Source organism: Astatotilapia calliptera, chromosome 17 (assembly GCF_900246225.1).
Source record: "Astatotilapia calliptera chromosome 17, fAstCal1.2, whole genome shotgun sequence".
In the NCBI taxonomy this organism is placed as follows: domain Eukaryota; kingdom Metazoa; phylum Chordata; class Actinopteri; order Cichliformes; family Cichlidae; genus Astatotilapia; species Astatotilapia calliptera.
The window spans coordinates 33,172,607-33,193,241 of record NC_039318.1 but is presented as its reverse complement, the minus strand read 5'-3'; the positions used below and the strand labels follow the sequence as shown (position 1 = coordinate 33,193,241).

General features: G+C 42.2%; 2 protein-coding genes across 2 annotated transcripts; both read left to right on the top strand.

The window, feature by feature from the left end:
- Positions 1–1,733: 1,733 nt before the first annotated feature.
- cdpf1 (cysteine rich DPF motif domain containing 1) lies at positions 1,734–3,375 on the top strand. Its single transcript, XM_026147738.1, has 3 exons — positions 1,734–1,943; positions 2,210–2,321; positions 2,769–3,375. Exons 1-3 carry the CDS (start codon positions 1,828–1,830, stop codon positions 2,895–2,897), a joined length of 357 nt encoding a protein of 118 aa, XP_026003523.1. The 5' UTR covers positions 1,734–1,827; the 3' UTR covers positions 2,898–3,375.
- Positions 3,376–3,761: 386 nt separating this feature from the next.
- LOC113009452 (cyclin-dependent kinase inhibitor 1B-like) lies at positions 3,762–6,301 on the top strand. Its single transcript, XM_026147737.1, has 3 exons — positions 3,762–5,221; positions 5,527–5,689; positions 5,861–6,301. The coding sequence occupies exons 1-2, from the start codon at positions 4,819–4,821 to the stop codon at positions 5,658–5,660; spliced, it is 537 nt and encodes a 178-aa protein (XP_026003522.1). The 5' UTR covers positions 3,762–4,818; the 3' UTR covers positions 5,661–5,689; positions 5,861–6,301.
- The last annotated feature ends 14,334 nt before the right edge of the window (positions 6,302–20,635 follow it).

Here is a 20,635-nt window from a genome sequence, read left to right as displayed (position 1 = left end):
GACCCTCCAGCGACGACAAAGGCTGGGGCGGTCCCACGGACCCTCCAGCGACGACAAAGGCTGGGGCGGTCCCACGGACCCTCCCCCCAGCGAAGGCGGATGAAGGCAGACGAAGCTGATGGAGGCTGGAGCGGTCCCACGGACCCTCCAGCAGACGACGAAGGCTGGTGCGGTCCCCCGGACCCTCCAGCAGAGGCGGATGAAGGCTGGAGCGGTCCCTCGGACGCTCCAGCGAAGGCGGATGGCTGAAGCGAAGGCAGACGAAGCTGATGACGGCTGGAGCGGCCCCACCGACCCTCCAGCGGACGACGAAGGCTGGAGCGGTCCCACGGACCATCCAGCGAAGGCGGATGAAGGCTGGAGCGGTCCCTCGGACGCTCCAGCGAAGGCGGATGAGCAGCCCACCAGCTGCACACACGGACACGCAGCCCACCAGCTGCACACACGGACACGCAGCCCACCAGCTGCACACACGGACACGCAGCCCACCAGCTGCACACACGGACACGCAGCCCACCAGCTGCACACACGGACACGCAGCCCACCAGCTGCACACACGGACACGCAGCCCACCAGCTGCAGAAGGCTGGAGCGGTCCCTCGGATCCTCCAGCGAAGACAGAAGGCCGAAGCTGTCCCTCCTTCGGACCCTCCAGCGATCCCGGACGAGCCCCCATATGTTACACCCCGGCCTAGGCAACCGGGGTGCAACGCAGGAAAATAAAAATAAGGAAAATAAAAATAATCCCAAAACGAGATTTAAAGCAAAATACCACATTTATTTACATCACCAAACACCAGACGTCAAACTATTTACAACGGGGGGGAAGATCGCGACCATGACACACTGAAACACAAGGCTTAAATACATAGAAGGGCAATCAGGGAATGGACAACAGGAGGGAAACACAGCTGGGGCAAATTAGACCTGACGAGACAGGGAAACGTAAACTGAAAACACTAAGATAACACAGACTTTCAAAGTAAAACAGGAAACACATAACAGTCACGCCAAAAGCAACACACCGACAACACCAAAACGTAACAGTGGTCAGAAACTTGTAAATAACTCATGAAAGAATAAAGTTACGTTGAAACCAAGCACACCATTGTTTTTCTTGTGACATTACCAATATGTTTGATCTGTCACATGACCCTCTTCCTATTGAAAAAACAAAAGTTGTATCCAAGATGGCCGACTTCTAAATGGCCACCATGGTCACCACCCATCTTGAGGAGTTTGCCCCTTACATATACTAATGTGCCACAAACAGGACTTTAATATCACCAACCATTCCCGTTTTATTACGGTGTATCCATATAAATGGCCCACCCTGTACTTACTCAGAAGTTTAAGTCAACAAGTCAAAAATCTGAGATATTAACTTGATATTTTGACTTAGCTCTTCCTGCCATTTTTCCCCTTTCAGTGGTGAAAACAAGCTTCATTGGCTAGAAATAAAAATAAAAAAGAAATACATAAATAAAATAGAAACTTTTACCTACTGGACTTACATTTTGACTGTAGGAAAAGTACTTTTTGCTATTCATGCTATCAATTAGTCATTCAAATATTATTAAATTGAACTGCTTAACATAGTACAGTATTTAAAGTCACATATTTTACAGCTCTCTCTATGTCATTTTTAAAATACAAGTGACGCTGTTATAATCGTTGTAACCACATTATTATCGCTTTACAGCGCCATCATATTGTAATACTTTTGGTTGTCTTACCGCTCCAGTCCAGTCGGTGGCGGTAAAGCTTCACGAAACAACACTGACGGACTGGAAGAGAAAACCAGGAACTGACTTTCTGCTGTGAGCGATGGAGGAAAAGGCTGCTAGTGATAACCCTCAAAAAACATTTACGTGCCAGTTGTGCAGTTTAACTAGCCCCTTTACTTACTACGGACAGAAACCGCCTAACACCAGAGCTATCGTGTAAGTGAAAATGAAGCAAAAAACAAACAAACAAAAAAACAACCCGTACCATTTTTAGAGCTCTGGTGTTAGCAAGGCTAACGCTAATGTTGTTAGCCGCTATGTAACTAACTGCATGCTGCGTTGAACACGGAGAGAAATAAAGTGCCCAGCGGTGACTAGACTGCACTTGCAGCAGAATAAGGCTTGAACTATGTACATGTGCCCTTCATGACTTAAAGATGGGCCAGAGTTAAGCATGTGTGTTGTTGTCTGTCGTTCGTCAGGCTGCTTGAGGAGTGTTTTATCACCAAGGACCCCTTCAGTCCGGACAGGGAGAAGTTTCTAGTTTTGGGGTCCATTTGCAGCCTTTGTGGCACTTGTGTCTGTGTTGGATCGGTAAGATGTCTCATCATATGGTCAGAATATTTTCCTATCATTTAATCTCACCCATATTAAACCGTGTTGCTAAGCTGCAGACAGGGTTCAAGGTGACAAATAAAGAACCTTGAACAAACTCAACCAGGAGGACTGTCCTCAGCTGTGGGCCAAACGTCCTTTTTGGATTTTAAACCCTGTGCTTTTGTCATAATTTTCCACTTGCAGATGCATGTCTGTGGTTTTGATATTTTGCTCAGATGACTCTCCGATCATGTGGCTGAAATGCTGAGTGGGCTTCATGGTTCTAAATCTCTTGCAATCAATATTCAGTCTTACAAGTGGATGGTGAAAATAAATCAAGTCCAAAGAGTAGTGGCACCCACTACCTTTTGGACTTTACTTATGCAAACATGGAGAGCCAAATGCTGAACTTTTGTCATTTCTGTTTCCTTCTCACTTTGTTAGGACTGCAGCCTTTTCTACACCAAGAGGTTCTGCGTGCCATGTGTGAACAAGCACTTGGACCAGTTTCCCCATCAAATTCAGGTCGAGCTGGCTAAGAAGAAGCAGAGTGCAAAGGCTGCAGTGTCATGAGATCGGGAAAGGAGTCCACAACACGTGTGTGTAAAGATGACCACGCTGGACCAACCAGGAAAACAGTGGTTTACACTGTGAATCAGACTGATCGACTTTCCTGCTGGATGTTATTTCTTTATCTTAAAAGAGATCGATAAGGGTGACATCTTATTAGGTTGATGGGCCTTCCCAGCCAGTTGCTTGAGGAGGCCAGTTTGGCAACTATTCTGGGAAAGAATGTGAACTATATGCACTGTGCGATTCCACAAACAAGTATAGCTACCATGTAACTGTTTTAGTGGCAGAATGTGGCACAGTTGCATCATCCCCTATCAGTTACATTTAGCTGTTGCGTTAAGCATTTACTCCCATTTTATTTTATTTTTTTACTTGAAGCATACACAGCATTGAATCCGCATCTCTGCTTCCATCTGCATAAACTTGAGCAGTGTCTGTGAAGCACCATTAAAATAAAAACATCGCCTTTTGCATCGGCTGTCTGACTTTTTCACTTATTATTCCAGTTTACCTGTCCTGAGTCCAGCATTCACTTCAAGGATTGTTCCCTACAGCACCACGCACCGTTTACAGCAGCATAAACACATTATGGATTAAACAGCGATAACATCGATATAACGCACACACTCGCTGTGTTTATCCCTACATGTTCAGAGGCTTCTCGAGGGCTAATTGAAGCAGCATGGTCTTGCAGGCAGGCCCCAGAGGGTTTTTTTTTTACTGGCATATGCTTGCAGAGGAATGCAGATGACACTGAGTTTAAGTTTCCCTTTGATTATTACAGGATTCCTACAAAGCCCACAGAATGCCAATAAAGTTGATGATCACTAGTTAAATAATGACTTTTTTTAAACAAATACAAAATGAGAACTCTTAGGGGGGAAATTGGTGTGAAACTGAAAGTGATTTTTTTTAAGTGGTTTCTATTTTCTGTTTAAATTCTGAGCACGCACACGAGCAATTACAGCCAGTGAAGCACACAAACCAGCCCTGTGGCACCAGTGGCGAAGTCTGACAGCGATAGGCACCGAGCCAACGATGACGAAGCCCTTCGCTGATGTCACTGGAGGGTGAGTGGGTGCCTCGTTTCTTTTTTTCGCCCCCCCCTTTTTCTCGCACTTTTCTCGCATTGGAGCCCCCAGGTGTCCTTCAGTGACCTTGGAGCTGTAACTGAACAGAGCTACAGTGATCGCATTAAGCGTGTCCAATCTGCTTACGTGACGCCAAATCAAATCATGCAGCAGTATCTGTCAGCACTCGCACAATCGTTTGGTGACCGATTGCCGCCGCGGTCCCGTACTCGGAGCGCTCTCTCTGCCCGGTAATCCCGGTGTCAGGTGTTAACACGTGAGGTCTGATCTTCACCCCGCTGCGCGCTCTCTCTCTTTTATTTTTAGCGATCGTGCTAATGAGAGAGATAAAACAACACCTTAAATTTGTAACTACACCCTTCCTTCCCTGTCTCCTGACTCCCGTGTGTAACGAAACGCAGTAATTAGGCCATATTCATGTGCACAGTTATTCCAGCTCCGCTCTGTGTAAGAGTTTCTGGGCGGTTCTTAGTTCAGACCAATGAATCGCCTTCTCTGTTTAAATAGTCCTTGATGTCAACTTTTCTTCTACACTCGGAGCTGCCTCTAACGCCATGTTGGCTCTTATGACTTGATGTGTTTTCATCTGCCTTACTACGGAGTTGACAGGAGTGGCTGTGTTAAATCCCCCTCCTCTTCCTCCACACACCCACCCAGCCAGCCTCCCGTGCGCCTTCGGAGACGCTTTTTCCCCCACCTCTGAAATTTTTTTTTTTTTTGGATGATACGCGCGGAGCATGCATGCATCATTCCCGTGACTGTCCGTTTGAAAGGAATACTATTTCGGAAGCAGCGATTTGAAGCACGCGTGTGTTGTTTTTCGTCGTTGTATGTGCAACAAAATGTCAGATGTTCGCCTTTCTAACGCGAGCCCGGTGGAGAGGGTGGATGCTCGGCAGCAGGACAACGTCAGAACTTCGGTTCGCAGAAATCTTTTCGGTAGACCGAACCCAGAAGAGATCCGCAGGGATGCGGAGAATTCGGCGCGAGAGGAGGTGCAGCGTTTCAGGGAGACTTACGATTTCGATCTGGTGGAAGACAGGCCGCTCGCTCCGCGCAGTTACGACTGGGTGCAAGACGACGACGCACCGGAATTTTATAGCAGGCAGCCTCACAGCAGACCGAGAGGCTCTCCCGGAGACAGCGACCGGCTGGATAACGACGGCGGTGACAGGCCGTCGGGTCTCCAACCAGGCAAAAACGGTTCGAAGAAAAGGAGTGCAGAAGATGCAGGTGAGAGCTGTCATCTTTTTAGTTTTGATTGGTTTTATTTGGGCGTCTCGGAGGTGCAGCAGTTGTGTGTGTGTGTGTGTGTGGTTCAACCACCGTCTTATTTTGAGTTGTTACTGAAGGTGAAACTTTGCGGGAAGTTCTCTGAGAACCAAAAACACGCCATATTACTGATGCACACCGTTTCCTCCTCGGGCAGCTGATCGCACAAATGCGTCTGGTGGCTTTTAAAAATGTACTCCACGCGACAACATCCTGATAACTTTTTCTGCGTGTGCTCCCCCCCCCCCCCCGCCCCTTCACTACAGACTCTTGCTCCACCGAGTGTTTGACTAAAAGGTCGCGTAGTAGAGATGGTGGCGACGACGATGACAAGTCGGACGGTGCAGGAAGTCAGACGATAAGAGCCGCGGAGGAGAGACCCGGCAGACTCGAGGTCTGAGCGGTGCTTCAGCGGGCAAACAGCGCCAGGTTAGGAGTCAGTGTCTGCACAAATAACCCAGCATGCTATTTATGCGTCATGTCATGTAAACACAGTGTTTCTGAGTATGACTGGTCAACCCTTTATTGTGTGTGCGTGTGAATAACTGCCTTTTTCCATTGTACCATTCAACAGCCTCGTTTCCTCTTTATGTCCCACAGAGCAGAGAGGAGAGACCTGTTGCTGATGGAATACTGTAGCTTTTTTCTCATCATCTGACAGAGGGGAGAGATTTTTTTTAAATTATTATTATTTTTATTTTATTTTTTTAAAGCAACCTTTTCCTGCAGAAGAGAGGAGGGAGAGGCTGCACAAGCACTGAACATGTACACTATCAAGTTTTGGCACTCATATGAATTAATTTGCCTCAGAAGCAGCAGACAATGTAGCATTGTGCAAATTGATTTTTGCTCATTTGTTTTGTATCTACTACCTATGTTTCAGATGTAGCACATAAAAAAGCATATTATGCTTTTCATACTTTTTTTGTTAATTGTGTTTTAAGTGTAAGTGTGTGAATTTGACATGGGAAGTTGCAGTGCAATTTCCAACAGAGAAATATTATTTTTGTTATAGTGGTCATTTAAAAAAAAAAATCATTATTCAGGTAATTGATATAAGTAAAAAAAAAAAGAAAAATAAATAAATGCAGATTAAAAAAAAAAAAGAAGTCAGGGTTATGTGGAAACAAAATGTCTTCACTTTTTCTATGGCTTTATTCTCCCAGTGTTAAATATCTTTATTTTGAAGGTCCAGATGGCCACACTGTAAGTTGAAGGTCCATCTAACTGGGAATAGCCATGACAGATAAAGTTTACACACAGATCATGTCTCCCTGTTTCCCAGTTTTATGTCATTATTTTATTATAATATTTCTTTTAAGGATGGGGGAGGCCCAAAGTTTGTGCCTTTAAAAAAAAGAAATTCTCTGGGTGAGGGGTGGGGAGGATGGCTAAACTGCTGAGCAATATCCAACCAAATTTTTTTTAACAGTATTTGCTAATAATCCTAAGATTTAGCTTTTATTTTGAAATTAGGTAAGTTCATATTCTATTTACTTTTAGGCCACATATCCTTCCCCTTAGTAAGTAATGCATGTTGTCCAGGTCAACATAGATAAACTATGTTTTAAAAAAAAATCACTGGGCCTTTTTCTTTTATGCAAATATGTGAATCAAAGATTTGTCTTTGTGGTGTGGAATTCATGTGGAACATGCAATTGCACTATTCATTTCTCATTTTAAGTGAGGGCAGAAAAACAAAGTGACACCACCTCACTCGGTGTAAAACTTTGAAGTGTACCTGTGTGCCTCATTTTTTTTCTGTCTTTCTTTTCTTTTTTTTTTTCTTTTTTTTGAAAAACACTGAAAAATTATACTAACTTATTTATGTTGAGCTTTTTTTTCTTTTTCTATCTTTTTTTTTTTTTTGTGGATGTATGTATAGCTTCCCAAAGCATAATTTTTTGCATTTTTTGTAAATATATATTTTCATTATTGTTTTTAAGATAAATAAATAAAATAGCAAAACTGAGCCTAATAATTGATTTTATACCCTGTGCTTGTGTTTTTTTCCCCCCTATTTTCTTTAAAATGCAGCTTGATTAATTAAAAGAGCATCGCTTGTATACTAGAAACAAAAGCCGCTCCACCCTTCACAAACGCCCTAAGTTTAGTGATCCGCCCATGTAAACTACAAGACTGATCATAGTAATTATCAAGTCTTAGGCAAAGACCTGGGGTATTACCACATTGGAGAATAATTGTTCCTTTCAGCATGTGGAATGACAAAGCAGCTCTAGCTACACAATAAGAAACAGTCAAATCACTCAGTGAAGAAGTATTTGTCACACTTTTTTAAGACACTTTACTATTAAATAATGTGCAAAATGAACTCTGCTTCCTATGAAGCTACTGCTCAGTAATCTTACATATCTTGTATGCTGCAGGACTAAATCCCTTATGCCGCAGCAGAGTGCAGACTGCGACTGTGCTCGAGCTTTTTCAGCTAAGCTCTGCCTCTAAAGTTGAAAACAACAAGGGTATGTCCTGAGGAAAAGAGAGGGAGAGAGAGAGAAAAAAACTTTTTTTTTTTTTTTAGTTATTGCCCTTCCCTGTCTCCAATCACAGCAGAGAGAAGAAAAGCAGACCACTTAGGAGCCAGCCAGTCAGATAGCTGTGGGAGGGAGCTTTGGACAGAACAGGCTATTCCTTTCATAAGACACAAACCACCCAATTAGTTTCATTGGCTGACTCTTTCCCGTTGATACCAGTGTCTAGGAGTTAAACAGAGTGAGTGAGCGAGACAGCTTTCCCTATGATATACTGGCTGTGAGTGTCTGCAGTCATTTTGAGCTAGCTCATGCCCCTTCTGTTAACTTTTACAGAATTATAAAAAAAAAATTCACATGCTTTTAACCATAAGTGTCAATTTGCACTACAATAATAAATTGCATCAGCATTAATCTGACATTTATCCACTCAGGGGAAGTTTTCAATTGTCTTTCCTCTGGTTCGGTGTACTTTATGTGTATATTAACTATTAACTGTTTAATAAGCTCTTAACACTTCTGCCATAATCGCTCACTTTAAAGAACAGCCTTTTCCGGTTCCTGAAAGTAGGTTTTGTGCTGCTTACGAACTTATTTTTCACCCGTTTAAACCCAAACTACAGTCATGTTAAAAAAGGGAAGTTTTCACAGGATTGTGTGAAACATTAAATAAGCCCCCTGATTCAGCAGCTTGTAGAATCAACTTTAGCCACAATAACTTTAAGTCATTGCTTTCTGCACGACTTTATCAGTCTTTATCAGCGGAGGATTTCTGTCCCGCTTTGCTTCAGTTCACTGAGGTTTGTGGGTATTCGTTTATGCACATCTTTCTTAAGATCCTGCCACAGTATTTGAATCAGGTTTGAGGTCTTGGCTTTGACTGGGACACCTTGATTTTTCTTTCTTTTTCAGCCATTCTGTAGTAGAATTCCTGCTGTGCTTAGAATCATTGTCCTGTTGCATGATGCAGTTTCAGCCAAGCTTTAGCTGTTAGACATATGGCCTCACATTTGACTCTAGAATACTCACACTGGTAATACAGTGGAGTTCATGGTCAGTTCAGTGACTGCAAGGTTATCATGTCCTGTGGCTGCAAAATAAGCCAAAATCCCCACCATGCTTGACAGTTGGTATGAAGTGTTTGTGCTGACAAGCTGTGTTTGTGTTTTTGACAAAGTGATGCTGTGCATGATGGCCAAACATCTCCACTTTGGTCTCTTCTGTCTAAAGGACATTGTTCCAGAACACTTGTGGTTTACTCAGATGCAACTGTGCAAACCTGCCATGTTCTTTTTAGAGAGAAGAGAGAAGTAGAGAGAAGTCTTTAGAGAGAAGTCTTTTTTTCCTAATCGTGCTGTCATGACCTTTAACATTTAACATGCTTACTAATGTGTGCAGAGTCTGTGATCTCGCTCTTTGCTGTTTAGGAATTTGTCTGAGCATTGTCTGACCCAAGGGCGTATTTGCTGGGAAGACTGTGGCATTGTATTAACACACACCTGAATGCTCCAAACCACCACAAAGCCAAAACCTCTGCTTTTTAGAAAGGTGGTGACACTTGCTGATGATATATTAGTATCAATCAAAGTCTGACTGAATGACTGCTCATGGCTGCTAGTTATCCTCTTAATCGCTACGGAAGCACTAAGGGTGTACTTAATTTTTCACAGGACTGCAAAGACTCCTATAAGACTTTTTTTCCCCATATGACTGTAACGTCATTCGTGGAAACATGCAGACCGTGCAAACCAAAGACTAAAACCAAAGCCTTTCCGGTCAGTATTTATACAAAGATTATCACATACAGAGTGCACAAATGAACAAATCATTACCCTCTTTTATCCAGCTAAGTCTAGCTAAGCTAAATTCTGTTCAATGAGACACTGACCAATGAAGGAGACAGAGGTTCAAAAAAACCAAAGACAAGTAAAGGCTAAGTGTGACCTCTACTATAGTTAGCTACCAGGGGTAACGTCACGACCTCTGCTGTGTCTTCATTGGTGTTATTATCACAAACATAATATGTTTGCAGTAAGTGATATTTCTAAATAGAGCACAGCACCTATTGCGACCATAAAAGACCAGCTTCTCAGATTCACATATGGCTGTTTGAACCCTAATGAGAACCAGAACCTATAAGTGGTTAATGTTATATTTGCATGCTGTCAACTTCCTGGCCAGCAGTGGCAGCAAATGTCAAGCATTTAGTCATATCAACAGAGTCAGAGCTCTGTAGATGTTACTGAAGACAGAAGCGTGGAAGTCACATTAAGATGTTAAGACTGAAGAACAAACAATTAAATGGAAATGGATCTTTCAACAGGATGATCACCCTAAGAGCACAAGTTGCTATATGGATCCACAAGAAGAAATATTTCAATAAACCTTGTGGTGCCAGGGGATCGACTTACTTTTTCCACATGCTCTTTGTTTTTCACATGACTTTATCTCTAAAATTTACTTTTGCAAGATTAGATCTCTTAAAAATTAGATGTTCCTCACTCGGCTATTACTTTTGTTGCAGTGGAAGATTAAGAGGCGTAGGATCTAACATCAAATCTTCCATCTGCATCTTTACTTGCATCAACCCTGAATGGATAGACAAACCATGTTTCCTTTTTTTAAGCTCTTCCAAACACAAAGGAGCTCGTTTCCTTTTCTTGCTTCCAGTCACAACATTTCCCAACATTTTTCCAAGTCCCTGAACACAACTTTTGATCTCCTTCTCGTGTAGTGATTTATATCCGTCTACAATGTGCGTTTAGAGGGGTGATGGTGGTACCTTTCATGCCAAAGACCTAAGTTTGAGTCAAACAAGTTGCATGCTCACCCATCATTTGTACCTTTTATAAATACATTATTAGGTTTAGGCATTGAAAACAACTGGGTTAGCCGTGAGGCTCAGCTTTCAGTTTAACTTTCTGAATAGGCTGGGTCTCAGGAGAATAAATTCACAACTAGTCGCCAGCCAGTCACGGAGTGCATATATTTCCCTAGTGGTTTCCAATGGTCTAGGCCTACATGACTGGGGCTTCAATAATGTTCAACTTTATTTAAATAGTGCCAAATCACAACAACAGTCACCTCAAGACGTGGTAGATAAAGACCCTACAACAACACAGAGAGAACCCCAACAATCACACAACACTCTTAGCAAGCACTTGGCAACAGGGGAAAGGAAAAACTCCCTTTTAACAGGAGGAAACCTCTGGCAGGACTAGGCTCAGGGAAGGGCAGCCATCTACCGCAACCAGTTAGGGGTGAGTGCAGGGAGATAGGACAAAAAAATACACTGTGGAAGAGAGCCAGAGATTAATAACAACAAATGATTAGAAGCAAGGTGGCGCATAAACAATGATGAAAAAAGGTGAGTGAAGAAGAAAACACTCCTCTCTCCCAGAAGCCTAGACCTATTAGAGCATAACTAAGCGAGGGTTTAGGGTCACCTGATCCAGCCCTAACTATATGCTTTGCCAAAATGAAGAGTTTTAAGCCGAATCTTAAAAGTACAGAGTGTCAGTCTCCCGAATCCACCCTGAGAGCTGGTTCCACAGAAGAAAGGCTTCTTTATATTTGAAGGGTTTTTACCTTACAATACAAAGCTAGTTTTAACAGAGAGCCAGTGAAGAAAAGCCAGTACAGGACAAATGTGCTCTCTCTTTGTATTCCCTGTCAATAGTCTTGCTGCAATCGATTTCACAGCAACCTCATGCAAATACTTAGCAAACATTCAGGAAATCCACATTTTTCCCTCACCTTTCCCGGTGGTTGCCAGGCAGTAACCAATTGCTCCAAGGCCTTTAAAGTGCAGTATGCTGCTCTATTTAGCACTGTTAGTCCCGCTGTAAGCCTCCTTTAACCCTCTGATTTGTAAATAAGCATTTTTTCATGGGTTTCAATTTCAAGCTCACAGTTTAACAAATAAAACATCAACCACTGTGAAGCATTGTACAGAGCTGTACTCGGCATGACCTCAAAACCACACTGGAGGGTAAGCTTGTCTGTGAGTCTCTGTGTTAACCCACACTGACCTTTTATAATCAATACACTCCAGCCGGGGTGGTGAAAAAGATACCCACATGCACACAAAGTTAAAGCCTTGAATTTTAACAGTCTCTTATACCCTTCAAGATGTATGAAGAGTTTAATGAGTCCCAGTACATATCGGGTTCACCGTGAGCAGTCCTGCATTTGCTTCTAAGTCAGGAAAATACTACCATACTCCCAATGTTAAATTTTAGCAGGCCCCTTATTATTGCTGCAGATAACGAGAGGAGAAATGGGTCATAAAAGTCTGACATCTTTGGAGCTGACGCTATTAGGAGATATTCAGCAGAGGCCCTACAAAAGTATGAGCTCATAGCTTGGCAAACTCCACTGGGGAATGGAGGTGTGTGTGTGTTTTGAACAGTCTTGTCTTGTTTTAATCTAGAAATACAACTTCCCCCATCTGTTTCAAATTATTCATTTGTCAATTTTTTAAAACCTCTGGGGGTTTTTTTGGTTTTTTTTACAAGGGCAGAGCTGCGTCACTTCCCCGTTGTGTTATGGTCCATGCTATTGGCAGCGGTGAGATCTGGAGAGATAAAGTAGAGATAGACGGGAAGAAAGGAGAGAAGGTAGAAAGAAAGAAAAAGGAAAAATGAGGGAAAGAATGGGTAGTTAAAGAGAGGGAAGCAAAGATGGGGTCTTTGGCTGTGTCTTGCTACATCCTGGCCAAATCACGTCCAGTGCAGGATGTAAACAAACTAATCTGCCAATGCGAAGTCTTTACACATTTGGGTTTTTTCTGGGCTCTGTGACTCATGCAGCCTGACTGCCCTGCCTTCTACAGTCCTGGAGTGTTTAGTTTGCCTTGCAGCAGGGGTCACCAAGACTATGCAGGCCTGCTGTGTTCCTTAAATATGCATACAAATAGTCTTCAATGAAGTGGACAGAAAAAAAGTTATGGATTTCCAAAACTAAAGCTCCTGGTTTCTATGCAAAGACAGGCAAGCTTTTAAATGTATTGTCCTCGAGATTTCAGTCCTGTCCTGTTACCATAGCAAAGACTGTTTGCACTGAAGACAATGTGCAGCAAATACACCAATTTTGATATAAACACAGATACAAACTCCTCACTTTCTGTAAAATTTGCTGTTTTGAGATCAGATTATGTCACCTACCAGACATTCATTCCATCGGTATTCTGCAAAGACCTTCTCCTCTGCTTCTGACTGGCTCTCACCATAACATTCACATCACATTCCTTCACTGTCACCATATGGTGGATTTTTGTAAAATTCGTGTGGGGTAAAAATCGGATTCAGAAAATTGGTATTTTAGCTCTATATGTAGGTGATTTAGCTGGGTAGGTCGTTTTATAAGAGGGAAAAGGATAACAGAAAAAAAGACAGTGTGTCTCTCTGTGCTTATTCTGTCAGCTTCTCCTCTTGTTAGTGTTGTTTAAGTTTAAACATATATAGTATGAAAGATGGCTGTAGCCACCAGGATGCCACCCTTTGGTTTGTAAAGTCTGGTGTGATGCCTTGATGCTCATCAGGTATAGACATTTTAATCACAAGTCATTAGCCGATGAGACTACCCTGGAAATTTTTCGAAAATCCAAAAAAGTAAAACTTGTGCTTTTTGAAATATGTTGGCTGCAGTCCAGTGACACAGCTTTTATCTTAAACATGAGCCTTCTCCATTTTCAGTTTGAGTTGCAAGTTGTAGTACCACTCAGCTAGTAGGTAGCAAGTATTTGCATTCAAAAGTGAATACTACAGGCAGCCGTGGCATTCTCCAAGCAACCACAGCTAACGAATGAAATGAAAAAACAGACACATTTTCCAAGCAAACGGTGATCATATCACATCCAATATGGACAGCAACTCAAGCAATGTGTGATATCATGTGAGATACCTCAATAGGACTAGGAGTCTTCTTGGAGCCACAACTATTACCCTCTGATGGCCTTTAGACAGATTGCAAGAGTAAGGTACGCATTTTGTACCTTGTGTGGGCGGTGAAGCAAGCAAACACATGCCCACACACAATGAAAACAGAGAGCAGAGGAGAGAAACTAGCAGAACTAGTGAATATACACTTACTACCAATGTACTTCATACTTGTTACAAAGTTCTTTCTGCTTTTGTCACGCTTTTCCTATGTATGCACCTTTTTTTTGTTTTAGCACTTGCCGCTGGATTAACTGTGTGTCACTCTAGAAGGTAGCATGGTAAAGTGCAGATGTTAGCTTGAGGAAATTCCATCCTCCAAGATTCATTATAATTATAAACACAAAAACAATGAGCCAAGCATGCACACAGTGAGCAAGATAACATCCCTTCCAAAGAGGACAAACTGAGTGTGTGTGATTTGACCTTGGATAAAAGGGCCTGAATTTACAAATCACCCAATCCAGCGGGGGGGGGGGGGGGGAAACAACACAAATACTGACACTGTAACAAAGGACAACTTGAAAAAAAGGAGCCAACATGGAGGTGCCAAAAATTTTCCTGAGGTATGTGTTGCACACTTGGAAAAAAGACACTTCCAGGCGTGCATGAGTTCAGAATCATTCTCTTTACTCGCTCATTTGCAACTGCAAAACACAAGCACTTCAGTTTAGCGTAGCTGAACTCTGCAGGCTGTCTGTGCAGTAAAACACACAGAATAACTTTTCAACTACTGAACATGTGCTAACAAAGGACTCATTTAATCAGTATTTTCCTACCAATGTTCATATTACAATATTCTGCACACCCGCATGCTCATCCAAGTAGTAATGTAGCAACTGGAGGCTACTCTCTCGATCCTCTTATTAACCATTTGCGACATGATATCCAGTTTCACACAAGTTCAGGTACATCGTGTAAATCACAAACTCCGACATTAGCATTGTGTTACATTAATGACAGTAGCTTACTCTAATACATTTCTTACGTCAACATCATTCTGTTTATACATCATCAAATCACTTGTCCTCACCTGCAAATACAAAACACAAGCACTTCAGTTTAGCGTAACTGCACTCTGCAGGCTGTCTGTGCAGTAAAGCACACAGGACCCCAAAGCTGCCCGATTCAGTGCCTGCATGAGCGTAACCCATGGGAATCATCATTGACCAAAATATTTTAGCTGGATTGCCAGTGAGAACAGTATGTGTCAGAAATACAGTAATAAAGAACTGAATGCATAACGTAACAATGATAAGCACACCAAACACATAAAATTGGGGGGGGGGGGGTCAGTTATCTATTACAATACATTCATCTGTGTCCACCCATGAAATGAGTCCCACATATGTTAAACTGGGTCAGCCCCCAAAGATGCAAAGGTGGGTGTAGCTTCCAACTCTAAAAAGTGAAGTAAAGCCAATGTACAGTACCTTAAGCCTGCATTCTTTTATAAACCACCAGAGAACAATTCATGGTCCCACAAAAAACATGACGACTAACTGTGTAACGTCAAGTAAATAAGACCCTGGTCACACAGGCCTAGAGACCGGTATGGCAACCACCTGTCATATGAGAAAAATGTGAGTATTTCCTGAACGGTTGCGATGGGTTTTTACCTTTATTAGTAAAGTTAAGTGCAGACAGGGAAGCAGGAAAAGACACACAGCAAAGGGCCTTGGGTTGACAACAAACTCTGTCTGCTGTATGTGGTCTCCTGCTCAACCCGTGAGCTTAACTGATGCCTCCCACTCCCACAAACTGTATCTAGTTACGCGTTGGGAATGATAAAGCTCTGGTTAAATAAACACTCACTGAATATGCACTGCAAGGTTCTCATATTTCCTTATGTTCTCCCAATGATTGTTGTTGTTTTATTTGTCCGAGTGGTAGATGATTTATTTTTTATTTTAAAAGTAATAGTAGTAGAAAATGCAACTCCTTCATGTCATCCTAAATTAAAAGAATAATGATTGGATATAACATTAATCTGCTATTTTATGCATTTTGCCATATTTGAGTGTGGCATTAAAACATTATTGTTATTACATTATTGGATTTTTATTTTGATTTAGCATGGCAAAGTAATAAAACTGAAAACATATGGCTTTGGGTTTACATTAATTTAATTTAAAATTAAAACCTTTTAAATGGACAAAAATAATAAAAATCATTAATGATAGTCACGCACACTCACGTTGACACAGACACACCCCATCAAGGCCTCATCAACGCTTCGGCTTTGATCGCTTCTCTCTGACCCTGAGGGTTCAGTGACATGACAGAGAAAGAACAAGAGAGCAGTGGGTTAGTTGAAATAAGGCAAGCGTCAAATGCAGAGATAACTCGTGTTCAGACGGATCAGGCGATGGCATGCAAAACTCATTATGTGTGTGAGTTTCCAAATATACAAGCATAGTAATATCAATCTGCTAAGGATTTGTCCTAAAAGTCATAGCAGTTCAGCAGCAGTCACTTTTGTTCAATCACCGAAGGTTTATGTGACTGTGCGTGTGTTTTCACAATGTTTCGTGCAACTCTATAGATTGATTAATGTGAGTGTCTGTGACACGTGCACTGACTGCCTGCTGCTTAATTTTTGACTTGTGTAGTGATGCATTACAAGAGCTTCTCTGTGCTGCTGGGGTAAATCTGTGGATGATTCTGTCAGCATTACACCTAAACAACAAAGTGTTTGCAACTAGTAGAAAACAAATTTTAAAAGAAAACTGAACTGATAAGGTTTTTAGCAGTGAGTTTGACCTGAGGACAGACGTATCAGCACTTACAGGTCAAACTGAGTTCACATCAAACTCCTCTAATTTGTCTGATTGGTGCTGTGATTGGGTGAGTTTGAGTCATAACCCACTTAGAGGGCAAATATTAAAGTCTTTTTTTAGAGCTTTCCTATTACATCTGTTGCAGTTGCTGCTGCTGGTGAGTTCAAGGACATTCCATCCTCCAAGATTCATTATAATTATAAACAAGCATTCATACAATGAGCAAGAAAACATCCCTTTCAAAGAGGACAAACTGAGTCTGTGTGATTTGACTGGATAAAAGGGCCTAAACTTACTAAGTAATCACCCAATCCAGCCGGGGGGACACAAATACTGACACTGTAACAAAGGACAACTTGAAAAAAAGGAGCCAACATGGAGTTGGAAAAAAATTTCCTATGAGGTATGTTCATGGTGTAGCTTCCAGCTCTAAAAAGTACATGACTAACTGTGTGAATAAGACCCTGGTCACACAGGCCGAGAGACTGGTATGGCAACCACCTTTCATAGGAGAACAATGTGAGTATTTCCTGAGGGGTTGCAATGGGTTACTCTACGCCACAGGTGTCAAACTCCAGGCCTCGAGGGCCGGTGTCCTGCAGGTTTTAGATGTGTCCTTGATCCAACACAGCTGATTTAAAGGCTAAATTACGTCCTCAACATGTCATGAAGTTCTCCAGAGGCCTGTCAACGAACTTATCATTTGATTCAGGTGTGTTGACCCAGGATGTTATCTAAAACCTGCAGGACACCGGCCCTCGGGGCCTGGAGTTCGACACCCCTGCTCTACGCTAATAGCAGTTGCTGGTGAAATTGCAGTTGAAGTCCCAGTCAAACACATCTACAGACTGCTCAGTGACCCCCTAGCTACCATGTATAGGTAGTGAAACATGCATATACAGGGAATGCAGAATTATTAGGCAAGTTGTATTTTTGAGGAATAATGTTATTATTGAACAACAACCATGTTCTCAATGAACCCAAAAAACTCATTAATATCAAAGCTGAATGTTTTTGGAAGTAGTTTTCAGTTTGTTTTTAGTTTTAGCTATTTTAGGGGGATATCTGTGTGTGCAGGTGACCATTACTGTGCATAATTATTAGGCAACTTAACAAAAAACAAATATATACCCGTTTCAATTATTTATTTTTACCAGTGAAACCAATATAACATCTCCACATTCACAAATATACATTTCTGACATTCAAAAACAAAACAAAAACAAATCAGCGACCAATATAGCCACCTTTCTTTGCAAGGACACTCAAAAGCCTGCCATCCATGGATTCTGTCAGTGTTTTGATCTGTTCACCATCAACATTGCGTGCAGCAGCAACCACAGCCTCCCAGACACTGTTCAGAGAGGTGTACTGTTTTCCCTCCTTGTAAATCTCACATTTGATGATGGACCACAGGTTCTCAATGGGGTTCAGATCAGGTGAACAAGGTGGCCATGTCATTAGTTTTTCTTCGTTTATACCCTTTCTTGCCAGCCACGCTGTGGAGTACTTGGACGCGTGTGATGGAGCATTGTCCTGCATGAAAATCATGTTTTTCTTGAAGGATGCAGACTTCTTCCTGTACCACTGCTTGAAGAAGGTGTCTTCCAGAAACTGGCAGTAGGACTGGGAGTTGAGCTTGACTCCATCCTCAACCCGAAAAGGCCCCACAAGCTCATCTTTGATGATACCAGCCCAAACCAGTACTCCACCTCCACCTTGCTGGCGTCTGAGTCGGACTGGAGCTCTCTGCCCTTTACCAATCCAGCCACGGGCCCATCCATCTGGCCCATCAAGACTCACTCTCATTTCATCAGTCCATAAAACCTTAGAAAAACCAGTCTTGAGATATTTCTTGGCCCAGTCTTGACGTTTCAGCTTGTGTATCTTGTTCAGTGGTGGTCGTCTTTCAGCCTTTCTTACCTTGGCCATGTCTCTGAGTATTGCACACCTTGTGCTTTTGGGCACTCCAGTGATGTTGCAGCTCTGAAATATGGCCAAACTGGTGGCAAGTGGCATCTTGGCAGCTCATGGGCAGTTATTTTGCGCCTTGGTTTTTCCACACGCTTCTTGCGACCCTGTTGACTATTTTGAATGAAACGCTTGATTGTTCGATGATCACGCTTCAGAAGCTTTGCAATTTTGAGACTGCTGCATCCCTCTGCAAGATATCTCACTATTTTTGACTTTTCTGAGCCTGTCAAGTCCTTCTTTTGACCCATTTTGCCAAAGGAAAGGACGTTGCCTAATAATTATGCACACCTGATATAGGGTGTTGATGTCATTAGACCACACCCCTTCTCATTACAGAGATGCACATCACCTAATATGCTTAATTGGTAGTAGGCTTTCGAGCCTATACAGCTTGGAGTAAGACAACATGCATGAAGAGGATGATCTGGACAAAATACTCATTTGCCTAATAATTCTGCACTCCCTGTACTAGTCAGTTGGGAAACGCCCTTATGATTGCAGACTAACATGAAAAAGTGAATGCAGCCATGGCATGTTATAACTATGAAAGCAATCACTGGGAGGTTTTTGGTGCAGCACCTTCTCTGCAATCAATTTAACCTGGCAACAGCCTGGTCCTCTTTGCTGTTTCTGTCGTTAGTTGTTACCTTTAGGTACATTTGTAATAGATTCTTTAACAAATATTAAGGGCGTGTCTGTGAGTTGCACCCATACGCATCTTATTAGCCAAGCTAGCTTGATAACTTAGCATCCAGTCTTTCAACAAAATATTGTGACTTAGATGACTTGAAATGTTCTCATAAAAATTAACTTAAACTGAACCTTCCAGCCCCCCCGACAACAACAATGAGTGCTAAATAAAGTAAACGTGAAAGAAAAATTACATCAGTACTTTGGTCATAAACCAAAGTACAAATGGACAAATGGAAATTTTTACCTGATAGTAATGGTATATTAAAATGCCTCCACCTCATTCTAACATCCTCTTCTGTCACAGCAACCCTTAGTATCTCTGGCATCTCCAGCTCTGCCTTCTGTCTTTTTGTCAGTGCCATTATCTCCAAAACATACATCATAGCAGGTCTTAACATGTAGTCCAGGGGTGGGCAACTCCAGGCCTCAAGGGTCGGTTTCCTGCAGGTTTCAGATGTATCCTTGATCCGACACAGCTGATTTAAATTCCTAAATTACCTCCTCAACATGTCCTGAAGTTCTCCAGAGTTCTCCAGAAGCCTGGTAATGAACTAGTTCATTACCATTAGTTCATTATTCAGGTGTGTTGAGTCAGGGTGATCTCTAAAACCTGCAGGAAACTGGCGTTCAAGGCCTGGAGTTCGACACCCCTGTTGTAGTGCTAGATTAAAATTTGGTGCAACTGTATTTATCAGAATTTTGAGACACGAATAGGCTAAAGTCCCTGACCTTCCCTTTACATAATTAGGACATTTTCATTTGAAAGGCCAGCTGTAAAACACTAGAACAACTTCCTTTTACTGTGTTTTTGTGGCCACAAAAATCTAGTTTTTGAAATATTTTGCTTTAATAAAAGTGGTGAACTGACTGACATTGCGCTAGAGTCATTCTCCTTTTGTGAAAGTGTCTGCTGTTCACCAAATAAAAATACATTTTCATGAGCACAACATTTCAGGGACACTGATCCCTGACATGTCAAATAAGATTTTTGAAAATCAAAACCACAGGGCTAACATATTAAGCATCTGAAAAACTCGGACTATTGTAACTTATCTGCGAATATTTGAACGTGATGTTACACAATTTATGACAGCAGAGTGGATCACTGATCCACACCACCAGGATATACAGGAATGAGATTGGAATGTCGTTCGGGCTGGAGAAGTGTAGTCGGATGATAACAAAGAGAGGAAAGGTTAGTCAGAACTGAGGGGACAGTTACAAGTATCTGGGGATCCCACAGGCAAATGGGAACCATGAAGAGGCCGCTAGGAAAGCTGCAACCACCAAGTATCTACAGAGGGTCAAGTCCTGAGGAGTCAGCTGAAGAGTAAGAACAAGATCCAGGCTATCAGCACTTACACCCTGCCCGTGATCAGGTACCCTGCTGGGATAAAAAGCCAAAGGAGGAGATAGAAGCCACTGACATCAAGACCAGGAAGTTCCTGACCATGCATGGAGGGTTTCACCCCAAGTCCAGCACCATGAGGCTGTACGCTA

Coding starts and splice junctions, on each gene's coding strand:
- cdpf1 (XM_026147738.1), top strand. CDS start 1,828: ATGGAGGAAAAGGCTGCTAGTGATAACCCTCAAAAAACATTTACGTGC. Junction 1,944..2,209: donor CCTAACACCAGAGCTATCGT/GTAAGTGAAAAT, acceptor GTCGTTCGTCAG/GCTGCTTGAGGAGTGTTTTA. Junction 2,322..2,768: donor CTTGTGTCTGTGTTGGATCG/GTAAGATGTCTC, acceptor TCACTTTGTTAG/GACTGCAGCCTTTTCTACAC.
- LOC113009452 (XM_026147737.1), top strand. CDS start 4,819: ATGTGCAACAAAATGTCAGATGTTCGCCTTTCTAACGCGAGCCCGGTG. Junction 5,222..5,526: donor AAGGAGTGCAGAAGATGCAG/GTGAGAGCTGTC, acceptor CCTTCACTACAG/ACTCTTGCTCCACCGAGTGT.